We start from the raw sequence: 20,460 nt of genomic DNA on the forward strand, positions 1-20,460 counted from the left end.
CAGCTAAGAGCCAATATTGCACTAGAAGACAAAAAGTGGGGCATTTTTCAAAAAGTGAATGTTAAATTGATGAAACATAACATATTAGTTCTGTTCTTGTGTTTTGCGTTGCTCTCTGGCTGCCTTGTTTTTTTCTTTGCCTAATGCTAAGACTGCCCCTGCTTGGACTTTGTCACAAAAGTCATTGAGGGCAAGTTGTACCAATCAATATTCAATTCAATATGATTTCAATTCAATTTGAAGTCGATGGTTAAACGTTTAAGACTGAACGATCCATCGTGTCTTTGAAATGTTGTTTGTGATGTGGCAAATGTTATATTCCATTTCTAACATACGTATATGGGTAACTTGAAGTGATGCTGATGTGGCATTATAAGGCATCATAAGCGCATTATAAGCACAGTGAGCTTAATAATCAGTGCATGATGTAATGAACATAATGAGAAAAAAATGAGGGGCTTGAATACTTTTGTTAATTTGAATGTCATTTTCTGATGTTTGCACTACGAAACCAAACCCCTTAACTTCATACCTGAAATGTCCTTAATTTCTCCATTACATAAACATTAATTATCCATTAAAAATAACAGCTTTAATACAGTAAGGTTAGTATCATGGGTTTATAAGGGATTTATTCATGGGTTGATTCACAGAGACACTATTAAGGGATTTTTCATGCCTTTTGTGCAGGTTTAGAGGGTTATTAAGTGGAAATGAATGGAAAAGTTCCTGTCTCCCTGAATTTTACATTAAATTAGAAAGTAAGGAGTCAAGATTAAGGGGAGTTTAAGGAGGTTTCGATGGGATCTCCTCCATTAATAACTCCCATAACTCAATTTAAGGGGATTTTGCATGAATTAAGGGGTAAATAATAAAAAATCAGTGCACCTAGGTCTACTACTCATGCTGCATGTTACCTCCTTTGCATTCTGAGGAGGGTTTCTTAACTTGGAAAAGCTATTTTGGCTCTGTCATCTAAGCCACGATCTAAATGATTTAATAGTTTATTAAAATGTTTATTAATGTCTCCTCACCATGGCAACACACACACACACACACACACACACACACACACACAACACCATTCAATATAATCCATCTGCTTTACTCTCTTTCATTATTTACACGTGATCACTTTACAGCAATATTACTTTTAGATTTTTTGGCGTTTTTCACCCTCTTTTTTTTTACCTATCAAAAATATACAAAAATAAAATTTCTTCCTCTTTCACAGTCACGTCAGTTCCATGTTTTTGTTAAGAAGAGGCTTGGGGTTTCCGGTTCCGCTTGGCTCGCCGGGCGGCCGGAAAGCGGATGAACTCAAAGTGTTTGGATTGGTCCGTGTTGGGGAAGGGGGGCGGGCCCTTGTGCAGCCTCTTGATGAAGTGGACCTCTCTCTGGTTCTCCCTCGTCCTGGAGGCTCGGATGGGCCTCCCCTTCCTGGTGAAAGCCACATACCAGCCCTCATACTTGGCATTCTGGAAGGCGGTGTAATTGTTCTCCAGCACGATCTCCGTGAAGATACAGTCCCTGCTCCGGCCGTTGGGCTGTGTGTGTGTGTGTGTGTGTGTGTGTGTGTGTGTGTGGAGAGAGAGGAAACAGAAAAAGATGATTTATGTTAGAGAAGGTCCACTAACAGACTGGAAAACACATGGATAGCACTGTGCATTATGTCTTCTTTTTTAGTTTATACACATCAAACCAAATTTCTGATGGGTATTTTTAGGCTTATGGTGTTTCATCAGAATTTCATCATAAATCAGCTGCATTTCCAACATGTAATTCATCTCACAAAGGAAAGAGGAACACCTTTTATGTTAGCTCTCTCCAATTTAAGGCTTTCTGTCTTTCAAAATTTCCTTTATTTCTTTCAATGAAGTCATTTGAATCCAGAGTGGCAGGTCAGAAAGAGGTAAAAACCCTGACTTCTTTTCTTGAAACCCTTTATAGTTATATAGTTATATTTACAGAAGGAACAACTACAACTACATACTACTATAGTTGTAGTTGTACTGTGTTTAAATGGGCTGATCAACACTATATTATACTCTTCAAAAGGATGTGCTCTTTTCACCAACTGAGCATCTAGTTTGGGCCGGTTACTTTTCAACATAACATATATGTCAATGAAAATAAATGTAATGTCAAAATGTGTTGCTACGAACATATGTTTATCAGTGAGACCAGTGTTTTGCCCCAAACTACACACTACGAGCTTTGTTCAAACTCAGAACTTTAATTCAAATTCTAGTCAAGATCCTAAGGTTTCCAAAGACTCCATATATGTCATACTGAATTACATGGAAATGTCTATGATTACAATGAAAATGATGCACAAGGAGGATCTACATCTTTTCCATTTGTTGTAATGGTGCAGCCATAAAAAATGACACCTTGGGTTTGAATATTTCACTCAATATAAGGAGCTAGAGCTTCAATGATGCGTTGGAACGAGCAGATACAGAATGTGGATGTGATGTTGTTGTATATGGAAATTCTTCTAACTTTTAAGCTACTTTAGAGGAACTTTAAGGGGAAACTCAGGGTGCCAGGGGTTAAACATGTAAATTCATCTTCGTTATCTATCATCACATTTCACCACTTCTAAAAGAAGAAGAGAAATGGATTCACGGCTTCTCATGGCAGCCAGACATGTGACTACATCTTTTCCATTTCCACAAAGGAAGTGGAGAGTTGACTTGTGACCAAACACTAGGCGGGGATGAGAGGGAGGGTACTCCCCCCCCCCCATCGCTGCCACTCTTTAGACACACAGACTGGGCATCTATCTGGGCATCTCCTGAGAGAATTCCCATTTTTTCCAGCACATCATGTCCAGGGATGAATGACAAGCCACGAGACTACAATGACAATGGAGTTTGACTGAAGCGTGCGTATGAGCTACAGTATTTTGGCGGATGTGAGATCTCCAAAGGTGAAGCCCAGGCAGAGCCGACCGAAGGAGCAGCAGTGGAAAGTGGTCGCTCATGACTGGAATTTGACTTTGTCGGCAAGTACGCGGCAAATTTTCCAGTGTGAAGTCTCGTGTTTTGTAAGTGACAGTTATTTGGAGCTGACAAGTGTTGACTGGAGAGGTGTTTGTCCTCTCATAGAGCTGATTTGGCGGGTTACACTGCAAAAAACTGACTGGTTAAGTTATTTGATCTTGTTTCCAGACTTATCCACACTCACTGCACTGGCAGATAATTTCACCGGTTTCAACAAATTTGACTTTTTTTCAGGAGAATGTAACTTGTTTCAGGACATTTACTTGGTAAAAGTGAAATTGTCTTGGAGAAAGTTTCTTGTTTCAAGATTTTCTTCATTGTTTTATGATGATTTCTTGAAAGAAGTCATATTGGCATGAATCAAGTAAAATTTACTGAAACCAGAAAGATTATCTGCCAGTGCAGTTTGATAATTTGACTAAAAATATCATGAAATAAGCTTGATAGGTCTGGAAACAAGGTAAAATCACTTGACAACTTGTCATTTTTTGCAGTGTAAAATGATCCCAAAGTTACATTTTGGTCAATTTTTACACTCAATTTTTTTTTTTACACTTAAATTATCACAGATGATTTTGCTCTGTAGGTTTACTTGTTTAGCCAGGAGTGAATGCAAATCTTACAATAAACTATGGCACTATATATACCATACTATACTATAATCAAGTGATAACCTCAATTTACCTTTTTACTCACAGCACTAACTCAAAACTCTTCTATACGACCCCAAATCAATGAATGGTTTCATATGTAGCCTATATATCTACCTTCCAATCATAGAAAAGAAATCAATTTATTATCATACCTTTCCAACGAGTTTCCCCTTCCGGTTCATGCAGAGGTAGCGCCCGCTTTCCGCACCTCTTATCCTCACTCGACTGCCAAAGGTGTCCGTCTCTACAAACAGACGAGCTGCAAAAAAACAACAGAAGAAGAAGAATGAAAGAGCTGCAAAAAAGACAGACTTTTATGCCAAATATAGCTGAAACTGCGGGTCAGCTCTCAAATCTGTTCCAAAGGTTTTTACACAAGACCAGACACAAACTGCATTGGGGATATTATTGGATAAAGTCACATTTTGCCTCTTTCCAATGATGCTTAAATGGGAATAACTATATTTTCTGCTTCACAGACAAAATGCACAAACTATCCAAAATAAACAGCCTCCCAGAAATTTGCTGCCATGTCATTCTAGTCTATGGAGAGTCTGGAAATGATATTCCATAGTCATTTCCACAACACTGTATACAAATTTTGGTGAAAAAAAACCATTACCTGAAGTTCATCATTCAATATCTCTAAAATATATAAGATCCAGTCGATGTTCTGTCAACCAAGCCCTTGTGTTACCTATTACTTTTTTTAAAGTATCATAATTTAGCTTGATTCTGCACTATTAATCATATAAGAGTGGATCACTTTTTTGCAAGGGTGGATCTCTCTTTTGAACTGAAACTACATACTGACAACATCCAACACCAAAGCTATTGCCTTGATTAAACAAATGTTATCATTCGCCATTAAAGAGTTGTAACAGCAGTGGAATACACAAATCTAAACTGAATTTGTCCTGATTGCCCTCTCAGTTAGTCATGGCCTTTGGGCATGACAACAGCCATGTGTATTGGACCACAGAGACAAAAGACTCGGCCTAATCAGCCGCTAATTCGCCAGACGATGGCTTGGATACAGCGGGGAAGCTGAATTAACATATAGGCCTGAAAACACCTCACAGAGGGTGGGACGGGCAGGTTTGGGAGGTGAAACTCCTGGTTGTGGTCCCTACACAGAGGACAACAGTGACCCAGCAGGGCCCCTACAGCATGGTCCCAGCATCGGTTTGACCGATATGGGTTTTTGCAAGCTGATGAATTTTAATATATATGAAGTATTTTTTGATTGAAGCTGCCAAGAGCTGATAATCAGTGTCTTTAAATGTGCCAAAAAAATTCCAAGATCCACTGTTTCCCCCAAAATGGTCTTCTTATCAGGGCAGAAAAGCCTCTGAAACAGCATTTAGACCATCATGGGACACTAAAACTCTCCGCTGAAACCCATACAGGGTGAGGCAGCTTTCATTGCAAGTTTTACAGACTAACACCCTCTGAAGCTGTTCAGTTAAAAAATGAAAGGACACTCCATCATGTTGGAGGTGAACAACATTGACTGTCTGAAATCCTATTTTCAATAAAAACCCAATATCAAATCGATATATCCGCCTAATCCTAATTTTGTCCCAAGAAAACCCATCTAAGAACTGTTTTTATTGCTGTTAGATATGATTTTGAGGATAATAATTATACTATCTAAGCTAAGGTGCAGTGAAACCTCTGATCAAAACCATACATTCTCTCATTATGCTGCTCCTCCAGTCAAATTGAACTAAATAAACACATTTCTGGGGACCCCTGATGGATCCCTGTGGAACTCCACTCCAGAACTACAGATTTATAGCAAAGCAAAAATGTCCTATAAGGTTAAAAGCAGGCCTCAGGTCAGGTCTTACCGTAAGTATTTCCATCTTCAGCTGTGGCGGTGACCCTTTTGCCCTGAATCTGGACGTGTTTCCCGCTGGTGCGGCTGTAGAGCTGGTAAACCCTGACCTGTCTGCGGCTGAGCTGGTCCGTCACTGCTCCCTGCGTCCTCACATACTGGTTAAAATTAGGAGACGGGTGATTCTCCCCCTTTTTTATGCAAAAGGGAAAAATAAAATCACATATTTTTTCCTTCTAATCTGAGATTTAAAAAAATATATATTTATGTATAAGCAAAATAATAACAACTGAGTCTAAGTTTGCGCCTAGAGAAAAAATCGCTAAAATATTGCTAGAATATTCCTACAGGGATTTAATGTATCTGCGGTACTCAATAGTGAATTAATGGTGACCTATCCTACTTTATGGTATTTTTCATCTCCTGCGATATCACTATAATATTCCTATGGTGTGTCTCAACACTCAGCTCAAGTTTGCAGTGGCCTTATCCTGCTTTATGGTATTTCTGTAATATTCCTATGAATATTACACTTATGGTGTGTCTGTGTAGGCTAAGTTTATAGTGGCCATATCATTCTGTATTTATTTATTTATTTATTTTTTAACTCCTATGGTATCGCTATAATATTCCTATTATTCCTATAGGAACTTAAAGCGTGTCTGCGGCACTCAATAGCGCGTTTTGTCACACTACTATTTTTATCTCCTATGATATCACTAGCCTATAATATTCCTATGATATTCTTATAGGGAATTTTAGTTTTACTGTCATATTTGAATAGTATCATTCTAAAACGTATCATAGGATTACAATAATAGCAGAATCGTACCTTTTGTAATACTTTTCAACCAACATTAAGATTACATGTCGTAATTTAACAGTAAAGGTCTTAATCTAACTAAAAAAAAAAAAAAAAAGAAAAAGATGAAAGAATGTGACCAACTTTCTAGTGGGCTTACCTGAGCATGGCACCACAGCACGAAAAAATGAAATGATCTGCAGAAGCAACAATAAATCAAGAATTATTATCATGAAGTGGCATTTCAGAACCATTTTCAAGCATATTTTGTATTGTAAAAAAAAAAAAAAAAGTCTTGCAATGACGTCTATCAGCTGTCTTACATGTAAATACAGCGCTGATTTATTCCATACATTCTCCTTTTTATTTCATCCGATCAAGAAAGGGGTTTCTCGCGGCAGATAAATCCCAGAAGGATGCGGTAAATCCAAAGGAGCTCCCAGAGTTTGGCATATGCACACTTGACCTGTCCATCCACACCAAAAGTCTCTGATAGAAGCACCTCTCACTTTTTCCACATTTAATAAAAACCTGATCCAGCCGACTGGGTGCTCAAGCCCTGTTGAAAAGATCCGCGCGGTTTATTATAAGGGGATCCGCCGACTTCCATGATAAACCTTCTTCATGTCATTTGCGTGAAAATGTGAAGAAGGGGGTCCCGGGTCGGCGCAGGTCTGCTGCTGGGTTAATTCCAGGTTTTGAAAAGCCCTCTGTCTCACCGGGATCAGGCTGCTCACTGGTTAAATGTTGAAAGGCAAAAGTCCCTCCCTGAAATTTTTCTGTTGTGGGTGGGCAGAGCAACAGGACACCGAAGATGATTTCATAGGGAGAATTATGCAAAGAAAAAGTGCAGCAAAATTCATTTAAATTCTTAAAAAATGCATAAGGGCAAAAGGTTTATTTCCAAATCCACTTCCTAAAGTTAAACTGGCCTGCATGAATATTTTACTTCGAATTTGTATCTCTCTCTCTCTCTCTCTCTCTCTCTCTCTCTCTCTCTCTCTCTCTCTCTCTCTCTCTCTCTCTCTCTCTCTAATGTATTTAGATCATTATTGCAGCATTGTATTTAAAAGTGAGTAGCCTAATGGCACCTTATGGGTGTGGCAATTAGGTGTTAAAGACACCATTGACCCCCCCTCCTCCCCTTTTATCTTATAGAGAGGCTAATTGGTCACACTTCCAGCTCCTGTAATGGAGCCCAAAGCAAACCATTTAGACAAACTCGTTTCATCTTTAAATAATAAGATAATCAACATCCCAAAGATGAACAAGTGATGATAGCCTACTCTCTTTTCCTCTTCCCTTTAAAAACAACTCATTTCTAGACTTAAATTGGATTTGAAAATGCTGCATTGATCATGAGAAGAGAAGAAAAGAGAAGAGAAGACAATAGAATACAATAGAACATAAAAGACTAGACTAGAATAGCATAGAATAGAAGAGAAATAGCTGACAATATGGTAATTTCTCCATATTTTGATAGCTGCTGAGTCCAAATGAAGCCTATAGTTTATGTCCATGCACAACAGTGTGTAACGTGAAGCCTCAAGTGCCTCCACATCTTGCCCCATACACATTCTCTTGCCCCCCACCCTACCCCCCACCCCCCTGTCGAGGGCAGTAAAGTTGTAAAATACAGCAGTTAAGCATCTCTGACATGTTGACCTGCTTTTGACTGGGTGACAAGAGCTTGTAGCAACTGACACAGTAGACATAGCGGCAATTGATTCCACTTGTTAATGTCACTTCTTAAAACGCTGTCAATCCGTCCGTCCATCAATCAGTCCTGCTGTGGCATAACCTGACAACAAACAATATTGTTCTAGTCAGAAGCCAAAACAAAGAATAAGAGTGATGTGTATTGAGGGAGCCAACTCATGATTTTACAGAATGATGCATGGTGTATGTGTGTGTGTGTGTGTGTGTGTGTGTGTTTATTTGCATAAGCCTGTGAGATGTCCGCATAGCAGGACCAAAATAACCCTGTCTCAGTATATGCTGCAGTGACGGACTCCCCATCACCTGGAAAACCTATTTGCTACCCAAAGAATGTGTGACAAGTCTGCTGATATATGATCCAATGTCGTCTGCCTGTACAATTAAAAATACATTTGAAAAGCATGTCGCACCAGTAAACACTGGATCAAGTCTTCTCATTCCTCCGAGTGCAGGACCTTTTCCAACTGTAACACATATTTACACAGATTGGAGTTTCGGTTCGACAAGCATTTCTCGGAGGCAGAGCTGCTCTGGAGGTAGAAAAAATCTGATTGGTTGAGTTAAACCTCAGTGGGCGGAGCCCACAGTTTTTAGAGCGCAAGCTAGCTAACTGGCCACGGACTCTGGTCAAAAGGTAAATAATAAATATAAATGGCAATGACTTATTTTTTCCATTCATTCATGGCCATGGCATTCATGATGTTGAAGCTCAGCAGCTAGCTAACTATCTTACCTAGATGGCTATACGCTAGTATGGCTAGTTTGAACGGTGCCATGCCATTGTTCCGACGGCCCGTTATTCCGAAACCCCAATAGTCCGAAAACTCCATGCCTGGCTCCATCCACAACCGTGGCTTCTGACGGCTTCAGTGACCCCATGCCTCAACCCAACCACCTCCGGGATGTCGGACAAATGGTCTTTCGGTCTAATATGGGACATTTTTCGGACTATTGGGGTTTCAGAATAATGGGCCGTCTGAACAATGGGCGGTCCCCATTTGAACTTGGAAGGGCAGCTAGGCTAACTAGCTAACCTAGATTGCATTTTTGAAGTTAGTAGCAAGAGCACTAGGCTTCATTAGCTACCTCCTCTCTTACCCATTGCCTTTTTCACTGGGCTTCAGTGTAACATTATGCTGCATTCCATGTCAGAAAGTCATATTCAGAATTCCCACTAGGAAAAATGTAACAGAGTGGCCCTTCAAGACGGAATTCTGAGTAGCAAACTAGCGAATTCTCACCCCCAGGGTTTCCGAGGTACAATGATCTGACATCACCTCAACATGGCAGCCTACACTGTAAACACTACACAGCATTACTTTTAACATGTTTATAATCCTCAAAATACATTTAAGTTTGGCTTTTAGCTTTGCATGACCTTAAATCGTCAAAATACCACTGTGGAAAATGGTTTAACATTACGGTTGCTAACATTTGATGCTAACTAGCTAGGTATCGCTGCCAAATATCACTGACATAACATTAGCTATAGCATGCAGAATAGTCGGCTATTTTATGTCGGGCAAAGAAAATCTCACGGGCGTCCATGTTTCTTCCATGGACCACTGGAACGCATGGAGGTTGGTATTAGCCTATGACAACTGGGAATTTCCCACTTCCGATTGACGTTCACCTCATCCAGTGAGATTATTTCTGCTTTCTGTGCAGCTCTCCCTCTGAAAAACATTTGAATAACTAAACTGGGTAAACAAATATCTAACCATCGTTTCTGACTGCTGGTTCACCGGGGTTATTCATCATGAGTTACATTCTGCTAAACGTAGAAACACGGCAGCGGATGACGCTTAGCTCTTATGACTTGACTTCCAATTATAGGAGCTAACTAGGATAAATTTTTATTTGGGGGGGGTGGGGGCTAGTGGGTACAGAGTGCTTTTGCAGTAGCTGTTCTCACCACTGTGGAATTCACAGATCTCTGGCTATGCTGCGTTCAGTGTCAGCAAGACGTTTGGGGAATGGGATATACAAAGAAGAAAAAGAGGAGATATGGCCCCATGAAATGTCAGTCGTTTAGCCCTCCTTCCCCCCCTCCATCCCCACCTTCCAACACACACACACACACACACAGAAACAGACATGCACACTTCAGTTTACAAAGTGACGGTGAGATCTGAGGCCGTGCAACCTGATCTTATTTATTCGTGTCTGTGTGGCGGGTGCTCAGACTGTGATAGAAATAACCGGACGTTCACAGGAAAACACAAACACCTCCAGCCATTTTTTTTTTTTTTTTTGTAAAGAAACATAAACATAAATCCTCCCTTTGGAAGAACGCTCATGCTGCAGAAATGCATTGTTGGATGTGAGGATGCTCATTGGAAGGAAATTGAACGACAGCAATTGAATGAATACATGTAATGGTGATGATACAGACATAAGGAAATGACTTTGTCCCTGGAGGTACAGATTATTGTATTGGCTTTGAATTTCTTGCACCTACTGTGTAATAAGATTTGGAGAAAGTCAAATGCTTCTTAATTGAATAACAGCATAATTAACTTTTTATCAACAAGGGATTTGTGAGTTTTCTCTCAATCCACACCCTCAGGCCTTACAGGCTTCCTACATTTTCCCCACACGTTCCATTTCCATGTAATAATGAAATACTTTTTTACTTTAACTTGTTGACAGGATTTGAAGAGTTTACCCACTAAATCTATAGTATACATCATAATAAGTAGCATCAAATCAGGATATATATATGAGGATAGGGTAAAAAAAACGGACAAAAAAACAACCAAAAACCAATGCCAATATAATAGATTTTGTTTATATTTACTGGAGGTCATATAGTTAACCTTTTTATTCATCACTACATCACTAGTTATGATGCAGGCCTTAGTATGTGGGCAATGACATTCCTCACATGTATGACAATATATGAAATTAAATAACAAAGGAGCTACAAATACACATACTGTGTAGTCCTATGTATATTTGGACATAACAACAGTTTCCCTCCTACTTTTGCAGACTTTTTGACTTTTTGCCAAACTTTCCGATCACATTCATTTCTCATAGAACCCCAGCCTTCCTCGGGGCTACTGTACCTCCAGCGACAAGTGAAAGGAGAACTGGTGGTCTCCAAACAGCTCTGACCGCATCGTAAAAATCTCCGCCATAAAGAGCAACTGGCCACTCTTTTCTGACCCTGCAAAAATAGAGGCAAGGGTTCAGGAAGTGGGTGGTCCCCCTTTATGAATGATCAAAAAAAAAAGAAAAAAAAAGTGGGATTGTTCGAGAGGATTTGCTCGGACGAGCACCCCTGCTCCTCATCAGCAGAGGAGGGACTCTTCCCGTCCTCCCTGCCACCCCAACCCTACAATTAGGTCAGTCATCATTGGTCTCCATCAGTTGATTCAACAGCCTGGGAATGTTATACTCAAAATGTCGACATAGTGGTCATCTCAGTGTTATACGGTCAAAATGTACAAACCTGTACTTATGACAAAGGCTGCTGACCCTAAGGTATCGCCCTGCCATTTGCAAGCTGACCATTTGAGCTTGCCAAATTTGACACAGCTGACACAGGCAATAAATTTGAACTAGTTCCCCCACCCCCTTTATCCATAATGAGCACTGGCCCTGCAAAGCCTTTGAACACACACACACACGCACACACAAGAACAAATTTAATGTGGTAAACACGGGATACAGTTGTGATGAGAGATACGAGCAAATTTGCCAAATCTGAATTCTGTAAAGTTGGAAAACATGTACTGACGTCTGCAAATGGAATATCACAGGTAGTACTGATGTGTGTGAATAACTAAAGAAGCTGTATAAGAGCTAATAGGTGACAGGCAACATTGTCAGGGTGACTAGACTGTGCAAATCCCCCCCCCCCCCCCCCAGAGTCCCTGCAGCGCTGGGACGTCCGACAGGTGAAACCTGAGTTGCCGATCGGCGATTAACACCCGGCCGGCTGCAGACAGGCTCTGACCGCTTCATCCACTGGGCCAAGAAGCTGGGAAACATGTCAGCCTTTCGAAACCAATAAAGTGAGTCACACAACAGAGACAGAGAGAAAGAAGGGAGGAGGGGAGGGGAGAGGGGAGAGGGGGTGGGGGGGTGGTAATGAAAATAGCCGGACACTGGTCCAGCTACACCGAGGCTAGAGAGGCAGACGGGGAACCATGCAGCATCTGTGTTATTTTTAAGGAGCAAAATGTCACCGAGCAACGAACATGCTCAACAGCCAGATCACTTTCAGAGAGACACTGCTGTAAATGCGGATGACACACGTTCAGATGCTTTGAGGGGCCAAATGAAGACATTTAATAGATCCGACTGGTGGGTACAGTCTCTCTGTTGCCAGTTCCATATGAACACAGCTACTTGGCTACTTAGGGCCACAAACAATAGGCCTATACTTTCCCCAAACACACTGGTTCCTCACTTATATCCACAATTTCCATGAATAATATGCTTGGACTCACTCAACAGTCATTTAAAGTGATACTACCTTGGTTGCTTGTAATGTCATAGTTTAGGAATTAAAGGAATAGTTCACCCAAAAATGAAAATTCTATCATTATCTACTCACCCCCATGCCAGTTGGAAGTCTGGTGAAGTTTCTTAGTCCATATAACAAACTCTCTTTGAGGATCAATCTTTAGAGTTCCAAAAATAACAAAAAATAACCATAAAATGACTCCATACAGCTCGCGCAACATAATCCAAGTCTTCTGATGCCAAATTATTTCATGCAAATCGAGTCTTTCTGCATTGTATTTAGCTTCCGCATTAGCAAACTATTCCTTTAAAGGCTCCTCCTGTTAGGATTAGATCAGATGAAACTTTAATGGTCCCTGTGGGGACAACATAGTAATAGGATACAGCAAAGAAAAAGAGAATAGAGGTTTAATTGTGCTTCTCACAAGAAATGCATTATGATCGTTTAAGTAATAACTGACTTGGGACTGATTAGGAGAAGGAAAGTTGGGACCATCAGCTTGACAGGAGGCAGTGGAAATGTTTCCATACTTAGATTCTTCTCAGATTCTTCAAATTCTGTTGTACTCTTTATCAATAACTTAACAACTTAACATTTGACCACATCAGTTGCTTCTCTGAACACAGTCACAACATACTCAATGGATGTTCTCAATGCAAATCTTCTTTAGGTTTGTAGAACACACAAATCCCCACCTTAAGAATCCAAAATTGTAAACACTTTTGTTACCTTTTGATGCCTTTCTCTGCCATAAAATTGATATTACACACCAAAAATCCATATGATACTGAGGTATTATTTTTTCAGGCTAGGGAACCACCTGACAGACAGCATGAAAGGTAAAATATGTGAAGTAAAATATTGGAAGACCACATGAAACCCAAGTTTCTACGATGTCTTTTACGACGTTGCTTACGATCCATTCGCAATTCGCAATTTATTGACTCCATCTCCTCACAGAAGCCAAAAATCGTCTTGGGAGAGTCTGCAGCAAGAGAAGAAAAAAGCATGCAAACAATTTGACCTCTGGACACTGGCATCGGGAAAATGGCCATTTATTAGAAATTAGTTATGGATCCAAAAACATGTGACCTCCCGCTCCCAGAGGACACATCAGGCCATTATATTTGACTGGTTTGGGATTTCAAGGACTCATTGATAGCCATTTGCAAGATTTATTCTGTCATCAGTTGACGGCGAGAGCACAGACATATGTCGCTGATGTCACTGGGCCTCGCAGTCAAAACACGCTCAGACCCCGAGGAATTCTTCAGAGGAATCCTTTTAAAATAGAAAAGCACCTCTGTAGCTGAAGCTGGGAAAAAGAGCTTTTCTTTACCCAGTGAGACATAGAAATAGTTAGTCAACAGCGTCAGGATGAAGATAGTCTTCAACAGAGTGAGAAATGAAAGCGCACAATCTACAGCTAACATTTATCATCGTTACGAAGGATTATGAACATGCAAAAGATGAAATAGATTTTTTTTTTTCAAACATAGCTGAAGCTGGAAAAAAGGTTTTCTTGAACAGTGGAGATTAGGGTACGACTGATATGGGTTTTTCAAGGCCGATACTGATATTTTTCCATTAAAGCCGCTGTTGGCCGATATTAAAAATCATTAAATGTGACCATTTTGAGGCCAGAAAACCAAAAAAACAGAAACAAATACTGTTTCCCAGAAAAATTGTATTCTTGTCATGGTGGAAAAGTTTCTGAAACATTTAGAACATGGGACACTAGTATTCAGAATAATAACATATTCATGCATACTTGTGTGGAACCTGATCAAAATGTCGCTTTGGAATCAATTCTTCCCATAGACAACCAGTGTAGAATTGATCAAATCTATAATAAATATGTAATCAATCAAACTGCATCATATCCATCAAATCAGAGGTGAAACACACTGACTGGACCAGATCAGGTTTTTAATAAAAGAACAATATTGGCCCAATATATATTGTTCTAACCCAAAAAGAGATGATAAACCTTTTTTAGCACCACCAATGATAATCTTCAGCAGAGTGAGGAATAAAAGCCAGCAACCTACAGCAAACATTTCCAGTCGTTGTTATGAAGTATGCAAATGACGAAACAGAAAATGTATTCCTCTTCGTTTTTATTCGCCTCCCTATTTCTGCGCTTGTTGATTTCTTCCAAGCAGCCTGGCATGGGGCAAAGTGCTGAATCCTCCACCGCTGGATGCAGATTCACCAGGCTGTCAGTCACTTTCTAGCAAAGCCACACAAGATGCTGGTATGTCGTATGTCCCTGTATGCTGCTGACTGTTTGACTGAACTCTATTGTATATTTCCTTTCCTTTCATCTTTATGAATGTTGTTTGCGCTCAGGTTTCTCTTGGGGAAGAAACATAAACCTAACTGGAAATTACAGCAGTAGAATGTGCTAAGTATGATGAATAAAAAGAATGAATTACATCATGTATGCAGCGTGTGCAAAATAACAGCAGTAGAGCAAGCTGAGATATGTACAATGTAGAAATATGTACAATATGAAAATATACCAAAAATGAAATCTAGGCAGTATGAAATGAGTGAGAGAAAACGGAGAAAACAAATATGTGAGTTGACAGCATGATATACATGATGTGCGATACAGCATGTACATGTCAATTCCTAAAATGTGAAACGGTGGAGATGTTTGCGAGGGGAGGTGAATTGCTCTGGTTCCCCCGCCTTGCATTTTTCCATCTGCTTGCCCTCCTCCCCTCCTCCCCCAGCATGGTTGCCTGGGCCGGTCTGGCGAGAGCCGCGGCCCCGGCAGCAGCGAGCTGCTGGGCCCCCGGTCCCAGCTGGTGTGTTGTAGTGGAAGGGGCTTGATGTGGGGCTGCAGCAGCTGTCTGCTCCCTCCACCCCTTCCTGCTCTGATCTCCTGCTCTGCAGTTCACACCTGATCACCAACGACTGCACTTCACACAGGAATTTTCCATTTTCTATTTTCTGTCGCCCCGGGGCCCGCCCCCCCACCACCACCGCCGGCCAAGACAAGTGGTGCCCTACAACTTGGTGGCTGGGCGACGCCGACACCCAAACCAGCCGGTGACACAACAACACGCCTGGTATTTCAGTCCGGCTTCCAGGACTCAGTTGTTGCGGAGGGAGTGCAGGCCGGTGTTCACTCTGATGAAAGGCTTTTCCTCATTGTTTCACATGCGCTGTCCTGTGAGAATGCTAACTATGATTTCACAGGGAGGAGACACCAGTAGGAAGCTGCCTGATATTGTTAAAGCTGCTATGTGTAGCATTTAATGTCATAAAATCATTACCATATTCATTTTGAGACATTGGTATAATAACTACCAGCCTCTACACTGCATTTTACATTATGTGTCGTTGGGTCAGATTTGGCGGGAAACCTGCTGGATTGCTTTACAGCACAAAACATGAGCCATTTTTACTTTGCATGTACACAACTTTATTCCAGTTCCACTATTCTAACTGCATAGTTTCAATAGTTGTGTTAGCTTACCTGGTCAGAATGCTTATTAGCTGTTATCAAGGGCTGTTACCCTTCTTGCTCTTCAAAACAAACACCACAGAGGGGGAGGTGGGGACACGTTGCAACATCCTCTTTGCAACAGGAAGCAACAGGTTTATGGGAAATGTGGTCTTCATCTTGTCAAACACAAACTACTGCACACAACAAATCTGAATCTCTCTGCTTTTAGCATACAAGAAACAGTCTTTTGTCTGAGGGTCGGTTTAAGTCACAAGGAATCTGCATCTCCATGATGTCTTGCTTCCGTAATTCAATGTATTTCTGATTGACACAGGACTTTTGACCAGGACATAACATGGGGAAGGACTGTTCAAAAGTGGGCGAGTTGGACCAGAGCAAACATGTAAAGAGAAGGGCAGTGCTCAGTGTAGTTAGTGAAGCTAGTATCCACTGTGAAATGCTTTGTGCGTAATCTTGTGCTTCACAAATTCCAGATTCTTCTAAATGAATAAATTCCAGCCTCCGGTACACAACCTTGGTGTCTTAGGAAAATGAAAGTGAAAAGAATAGAATGCACACCCAAACAAGGTGCTGGCCATTGACAAAGTCATAATGCTAAAGAGTAAAAGAGACACCTTAGCTTTTTTTTTGGAAAAGAATAATAATCTTAGGAAAAGGACACCGCATTTTTACTGCCGTACCATATTGCCACTCTGTCACTTTGAAAGTTGTGTAGTTGCAGGTTTTATATGATGGGAAGAGTGGAGGGGGGGTGGGGGGGGGGCGGGGGGGTGTTCAATTATCTGTGATGGTATTATTGGTTGGAATTTTTATGTACGCGATGAAGTAACCACTAAAAACATTGCATTTTCCAGAAAGTAAAAGTAACAGGATTTTAATATAAAAATACAAGACAATAACATTTTGAGACATTTTTTAGCATGCATTGTTACAGTAAACAGGTGTACGTTATGATGAGATAACAAGGTAATAAAGTGATTTTTCATTTCATTCGAGTGTCCTGGCTGACCCAGTTCAGCCACGCCACCCTCTTACCTAGCTGTAACCTCCAAGAGGGCTGCCATTGACCCTCGTCAATCTCTCCTCACATCTGGCCTCTACCGGCCCCTCGTCCCTTTCAAAGGCCCCTTCGCAGCCAATAAGGGCCCGCGTCTCCGGGCTGACCGGCCCCGCTCGCCCTGGTGTTCGAGGACGAGCGCTTACAGCCTCTCAGAGAGCCATCAGTCACATATTCCGCCCACATAATGACATAGACAAACAAGGCCGGGTGTCACTTGGCCTGGGAGGAGGCGAAACTGCCGTCGGATGGTAGCGGGGCGGGTCGAGTCGAGTCCAATTTATTTATAGTCTCTATTCTGCCTGTCTGCAATCTATTAGCTTTTAACAAACAGGTTCATTGCAAAGTGCATTAAAGAGCAGAGTGTGTGCGTGTGTGTGTGTGTGTGTGTGTGTGTGTGCAGGTGGTGGTTAAAGTGTTATTGGAGTGTTAGTGGTGTTTATATCCCCAATAGTAGGACCTATCAGTCCTACAGTCCTACAGCTTTACATTTTTAATGTCTTGTCATATTGCTGCGTTATTGCCATGCAAAACCAGGCATTTTTGTCATGCACGTGCGTGACAGCCTCATTTATGTTTTGTTTTTTTAAATCAGCGTCACACAATTAGATAACAGGAACTCCGAGCCCTGGGGCTAAATCAGCGGACCTGCAACCTTAGGGATGCTGCAGAGAGTTTAATGGGAGTGTAAGTGGCTTACCTGCAGGAGGGAGGGAGGGAGGGAAGGAGGGAGGAGGGGGGTCAGATGGTCACGGAGGGAGCAGCGTAACAGGACACTTTCAAAGACAGCACTTAAACTCTTAAAAAAAAAAAGAAAAAAAACACAAGTGCGTCTCCTGTTTCTGCTCACCTGCAAAGCCCCCCCCCCCACCCCCTCCCTAAGCAAGTCGCTACAGGACTCTCCGCCGCACAGAAGTGGCTTCAAAACGCAGAACGACACGGCGGCGTCGATGGGTTTAGAATCACTGAACGATCACTATTGGCATTAACGCTTTCAGAAGGAAAGCAGGCTGGATCTCACTTCTTCTTGGCTTCAAGTGGCCTCTCTATCTTTAGGCCCGCTCTGGTAGAAGTGTTTGATCTTGTTTGGTTAAGTGGAGAGCAAACACCAGCGGGGGTAAAATACGTTTGTAGCAGTGCCATTATCCCACTCTGTTGAGCTACAAGTGCATAAAGTCATGGGGAGGGGGGGATAGCAGTTGGAGCTTCAAGCAGGCATTAGCACGCTATTATGTAGCAAATATGATAATTGCTTTTTAATTACCCTGTAATTGAGTTAAGCTGTTTCTCATGATAGAAGTGTCACCTACTGGGGTGACTCATATATCTGACAAGGGAAAAGACTGTGAAAAGTGAGATCCAGCCTATGTGATGAGACACAGGTAGTGCTAAGAGTAATTTTCAATAAATGATAATTTTAATTGTCATTTTGTGTCAGTAAAACAAGGGATTTTTGATTATAATGCATGATTTTTATTCATAAAAACATAAACCAGGAATTCTCAGATGTTTGATAAGACTTTGCCCCAGCAAACCTCAAATGGGATTATTTTAGTTGTTGTTGATTTAGTATTGAATTGTAGAACTGTCTACACTGTATGTGGGGAGATAATAGTGAGAGTGAAGCCTATGATTACATTCAAAGCCTATTCATTATACATTCTCTAATTGGGATAATTTCTAGTGAATTAAATTATAGCAGAATTAAACTATTCCTGTCAGGACCCTCCTCAAGGACCGCCTGCAGGTCCCCGGACCCTGCTTTGGGAACCAGACAATTGAAAGGAAACCATAGGGGGGGATCAGGCAGGAGGGATCTGCAGACGGAGGAGCAGTCAACAGCAGCAGTGCAGATAAAGCCCCCGAGATCTGACAGCGGATACGGTTACATGTCACTTCTGATAGCTGCCAGCATTCCTGAGGAAAATGTCTGCCTGTACCTCACTTCACCACTCCAGCCCCCTTCTTCTTCTTTTCCCCTCCTTTCCCTCCCTCTCTCTCCATCTCTCTCTCTCTCGCTCTCTCTCTCTGTCTCGGGCTTGACAGGCCGAGCAGCAGACATAGGGGTCCACAGCAGGGAAGGGGTGGGGGTGGGGGGTTGATCTCTGCCTGTCCATCACTGCCCCACACACACACACACACACACACACTCCCATTATAGCCCAGTCACACTCCAATTAAAACAGAAGCAGCTCAGAGAGGCACCCTCTCCTCTCCTCCCATGGTTTGGCTGGCTGACAGACAGCAGGTCGGAGATAGGAGGAATCAGAGACCCCACCCTGACAATGTTTGTCTTTACAACATCTATTCAGAAGAAGAAGAAGAAGAAGAAGATGTATGAGAAGAGCCTCATTTGTTTTCTCCATACTCACATATTCTGTCATTTGTATGGAGTTTGTATAATTGTTCACTTTTTTCATACTGCAAATATTTCATTTTTTGGTATATTTTAATTTTCATTCGTCTTTGTTTGTCATTCATCTTTATTTTACTCACCCTCATAAGTCTGTAATATATTTTTTCATACTTAATATGTTCTTGACACGTTGGAATTGTCAATTGCTTCATTATATTGTATATATATTATGTTATAGTCTACTATATTATGTTTAACACTCCCCATTTGTTATATTCTTATATATTCTATTTTTTCCATGCTGTATCTTCCCAATTTCCCCATGGGGATCGTTCAAGTTTCGTCTTATCTTAAAGAGGAGGGAGACTGTCAAAAAACTGTCAAACTCTTGCATTTTTTGAAATCATATCATGCATAAACTCGGGGCACGGGGCACTGTGTGTACACAGACATGCTAATCTTGAACAGTGAGTAATGTGGCTGTAATGTTAGAATCATTCCTCCAGCTCCAACACAGTAGCACTGAGCATGTCACCTTCAGACAGCTCAACCAGTCAGTCTGTTGATATTGCATGGAGAAAGCAGGTTCTAGGTGTCTTAAAATGATTTAAGATACTGATTGGCATTTTTGGGAACAGAATACGGTTCGACCGATATGGGTTTTGAAGGCCGATACCGATGTTTTTGCCGATATATTTTGCGCCGATATTCAAAAAAAAAATCCTAGAATTAAATGTTTCCTCCCAAATTGTATTCTTGTCAGGGCGGAAAAGCCTCTGAAACAGCATTTAGACCATCAAGGGACACTAAAACTCTCCATTGAAACTCCATTGAAACTCTGGGATACATTGCTGCCTTTAAATGAACACATTTACAGAAATCATTATTAAACAATTAAAAAAAAAGTCAGATTTTCCAGTTTTTCAGGGTTTTTCATCGTCAGAGAGGAACATCTGTCATACCAACAGTGGACAACACTGACTGGCTGATATCTGATATTTAATAAAAGGCCAATACTAGCCTCATATATCGGCAAACCAATATATCGGTCTAACCGTAGACCAGAA

General features: G+C 41.2%; 1 protein-coding gene across 1 annotated transcript; it reads right to left on the minus strand.

The window, feature by feature from the left end:
• Positions 1-1,256: 1,256 nt before the first annotated feature.
• On the minus strand, positions 1,257-6,658 carry fgf17 (fibroblast growth factor 17). The gene is made up of 5 exons (XM_071903544.1): positions 6,627-6,658; positions 6,464-6,500; positions 5,515-5,692; positions 3,814-3,920; positions 1,257-1,547 (listed from the first exon to the last, which is right to left on the minus strand). The coding sequence occupies exons 1-5, from the start codon at positions 6,656-6,658 to the stop codon at positions 1,257-1,259; spliced, it is 645 nt and encodes a 214-aa protein (XP_071759645.1).
• Between the last annotated feature and the right edge of the window lie 13,802 nt (positions 6,659-20,460).

The sequence above is a fragment of the Centroberyx gerrardi genome, chromosome 8 (assembly GCF_048128805.1).
Source record: "Centroberyx gerrardi isolate f3 chromosome 8, fCenGer3.hap1.cur.20231027, whole genome shotgun sequence".
Lineage (NCBI taxonomy): Eukaryota > Metazoa > Chordata > Actinopteri > Beryciformes > Berycidae > Centroberyx > Centroberyx gerrardi.

Coding starts and splice junctions, on each gene's coding strand:
- fgf17 (XM_071903544.1), bottom strand. CDS start 6,658: ATGTATGGAATAAATCAGCGCTGTATTTACAT. Junction 6,501..6,626: donor AATCAGCGCTGTATTTACAT/GTAAGACAGCTG, acceptor TTGCTTCTGCAG/ATCATTTCATTTTTTCGTGC. Junction 1,548..3,813: donor AGGGGAAACTCGTTGGAAAG/GTATGATAATAA, acceptor ACACACACACAG/CCCAACGGCCGGAGCAGGGA.